At 61.1% G+C, this 2,704-nt stretch overlaps 1 protein-coding gene across 1 annotated transcript; it reads left to right on the top strand.

The window, feature by feature from the left end:
• The first annotated feature begins 712 nt into the window (after nt 1-712).
• GPR6 (G protein-coupled receptor 6) lies at nt 713-2,106 on the top strand. Its single transcript, XM_054174056.1, has one exon. It carries the CDS (start codon nt 754-756, stop codon nt 1,747-1,749), a length of 996 nt encoding a protein of 331 aa, XP_054030031.1. The 5' UTR covers nt 713-753; the 3' UTR covers nt 1,750-2,106.
• Nucleotides 2,107-2,704: the final 598 nt, after the last annotated feature.

The following is a 2,704-nucleotide window of genomic DNA, read 5'->3' as shown; positions in this document are numbered from 1 at the left end:
AGCCCAAGTGCTGCCTGCAGAGAGCAGGCACGGAGTAGGCTCTTCCCAGCGATCCGTAGCGCTGCTCGGACACCTTTACCTTGGGTGGTGCAAAAGCTGCTCGGGGGGCTCCGAGCCGTTACCGCGAGTGCTGCACCAACACCAAACTTGCCTTTACTCCCCACGAACCCATTAGAACGAGAAAATCTAGGCAGAGCCGTGGGAGAGGAAAGCGGGACGGAGCAGCGCTGCTCCGGCCGCCGGCTGCCGGGAGCGTTCGCTCCCTCCTCCACTCCCACCCCGGAACAAGTGTCCGGTGCCAGCGCCGTGCTGCGCCCCGGGCTCGCCCCGCCGCCGGGGAGCAACGGCCGGTGAATGCCCCTCCTGCCTCAACGCCATGGAGCCACCCAGCCCCGCTTCAGCAGCCACCCCGCGCCCCTCAGAAGCCCTCGTCCAGGCTCCTACTGCCTGTCCCACACCCCGCACAGCAACGGCCGCCGTCCGTGCCCTCTCTCCAGCTTCCCCGGTGTCCGCCGCTGACGCCAGCGCCGCGCAACCCGGCCCGCCCCCGGGGGCCGCCCCCGCCTGCTCCCGCCAAACGGCGCCGGCGGGGGGAGCCCGGGGCGGGGCGGGGCGGGGCCCGGGGGGCGGCCGGGCCGGCGGGAAACTTCTCCGTGTTCAGCACCACAGACAGGGCGGGCGCGGCGCCGCCGCCCGGCATGCGCGCCCCCGCCGCCTCCGCTCGTCCAGCGCCTGTGCCCCCGCACCGCCGCGATGCAGGCAGCGACCGGCATCAACCAGAGCGCAGCGGCTGCCCCGCGGCTGCCGGCCGCGGCTGGCGGCGGCGGCAACGCCTCGCTGGAGCTGTCGTCGCGACCCCCCGCGCCCGCTGCCCTCAACCCCTGGGATGTGATGCTCTGCGTCTCCGGCACGGCCATCGCCTGCGAGAACGCCCTGGTCGTGGCCATCATCTGCTACTCGCCTGCCCTGCGCACCCCCATGTTCGTGCTGGTGGGCAGCCTGGCCACGGCTGACCTCCTGGCCGGGCTCGGCCTCATCCTCAACTTCGTTTTCCAGTACGTGATCCGCTCCGAGACGGTCAGCCTGCTGACGGTGGGCTTCCTCGTCGCCTCCTTCGCCGCCTCCGTGAGTAGCTTGCTAGCCATCACGGTGGATCGCTACCTCTCCCTCTACAACGCCCTCACCTACTACTCGGAGAGGACGGTGCTCTGCATCCACACCATGCTGGCGGGTGCCTGGGGGGTGTCCCTCTGCCTGGGGCTGCTCCCCGTCCTGGGCTGGAACTGCCTCCATGACCACGCCGCCTGTAGCGTCGTCAGACCCTTGACCAAGAGCAATGTGACGCTGCTGTCCGCCTCTTTTTTCCTCATTTTCCTCATCATGCTCCATCTCTACATTGAGATCTGCAAGATCGTTTGCAGGCATGCCCACCAGATAGCTCTCCAGCAGCACTTTCTGACTGCTTCACACTATGTGGCCACCAAAAAGGGAGTCTCTACCCTCGCTATAATCCTCGGGACTTTTGGAGCCAGCTGGCTGCCTTTTGCCATCTACTGTGTAGTGGGGGATCCTGACTACCCTTCCGTCTACACCTACGCCACGCTTCTCCCTGCCACCTACAACTCCATGATCAACCCCATCATTTACGCCTACAGGAACCAGGAAATCCAGAGGTCCATGTGGGTGCTCTTCTGCGGCTGCTTTCAGGCTAAAGTGTCCTTCCGCTCCCGGTCCCCCAGCGATGTCTGAGTGACTTTTCTCTCTGTCGTCCCACCCCGAGTGACAATCTTGCCCAGTGCCTGTCCTAAACTTCAAACTACATCGTGAGGTCGCGGGGAAACACGCTTCAGTCATTAGCACTTTACACGTGTCGGTATCTCCGGGCGTGGTCCGGGGTCCGGAGTTCCGGGGCGCCGTGGCAAGCCCCCGAGGCGTTTGTAAATACGTTTGCACCCCACACGTTTGTCCAGTGACGACATTCCGACGCCGCTTCGTTCTAGCACCTTATTTCTAGCTGCTGACCTGCCAAAACAGTGTTGCCTTCCTGAAAGGGCGCGGGGAGAAAGAAAGTTGTGTTTGTGTCGTGTTTGTAGGTGCGTGTGCTGGGGGAGGGGGGGGGGTCGGTGTGTGTGTCCGTGTGTGTGTCCGTGTGTGTGTCTCTAGACTTTGCTGCACAATGTGGATAAATTATAACTTTTTTTTCTCCTTTTTTTTCCTTTTTTTTTTTTTTTTTTTTGTATACAAATAAAAAGAAGGAAGCCGACGTCTCCTACAACTTGGTGTCTTTTGAAGCTTGCAGAAATAAAGAGGAGCTGGCAGGCTTTGCCGCTTGGGCAAAGTCCCCTTTGTTTACTTCTGAGAGCTCTCTCATGTCGTTCTGCCTAAAGAGCTCATCATTCACTATGGAGATGAAACACTGCACCTTCCTGCTTGCTTGCTTGCTTGTTTGTTTGTTCTCATCTTCACTCTGGCAAAGAGAGAGCAACAAAGAGCACAAACTACCTGAAGGGAGGTTGTAGCCAGCTGGGGGTTGGTCTCTTCTCCCAGGCAACCAGCACCAGAACAAGAGGACACAGTCTCAGGCTGCACCAGGGGAAGTTTAGGCTGCAGGTGAGGAGAAAGTTCTTCACAGAGAGAGTTGTTGGCCATTGGAATGTGCTGCCCAGGGAGGTGGTGGAGTCACCATCCCTGGAGGTGTTCAAGA

The sequence above is a fragment of the Dryobates pubescens genome, chromosome 28 (genome assembly GCF_014839835.1).
Source record: "Dryobates pubescens isolate bDryPub1 chromosome 28, bDryPub1.pri, whole genome shotgun sequence".
NCBI classification, from domain to species: domain Eukaryota; kingdom Metazoa; phylum Chordata; class Aves; order Piciformes; family Picidae; genus Dryobates; species Dryobates pubescens.
Note: the sequence above shows the minus strand (reverse complement) of the source record. Positions and strands in the feature narration are given on the sequence as shown.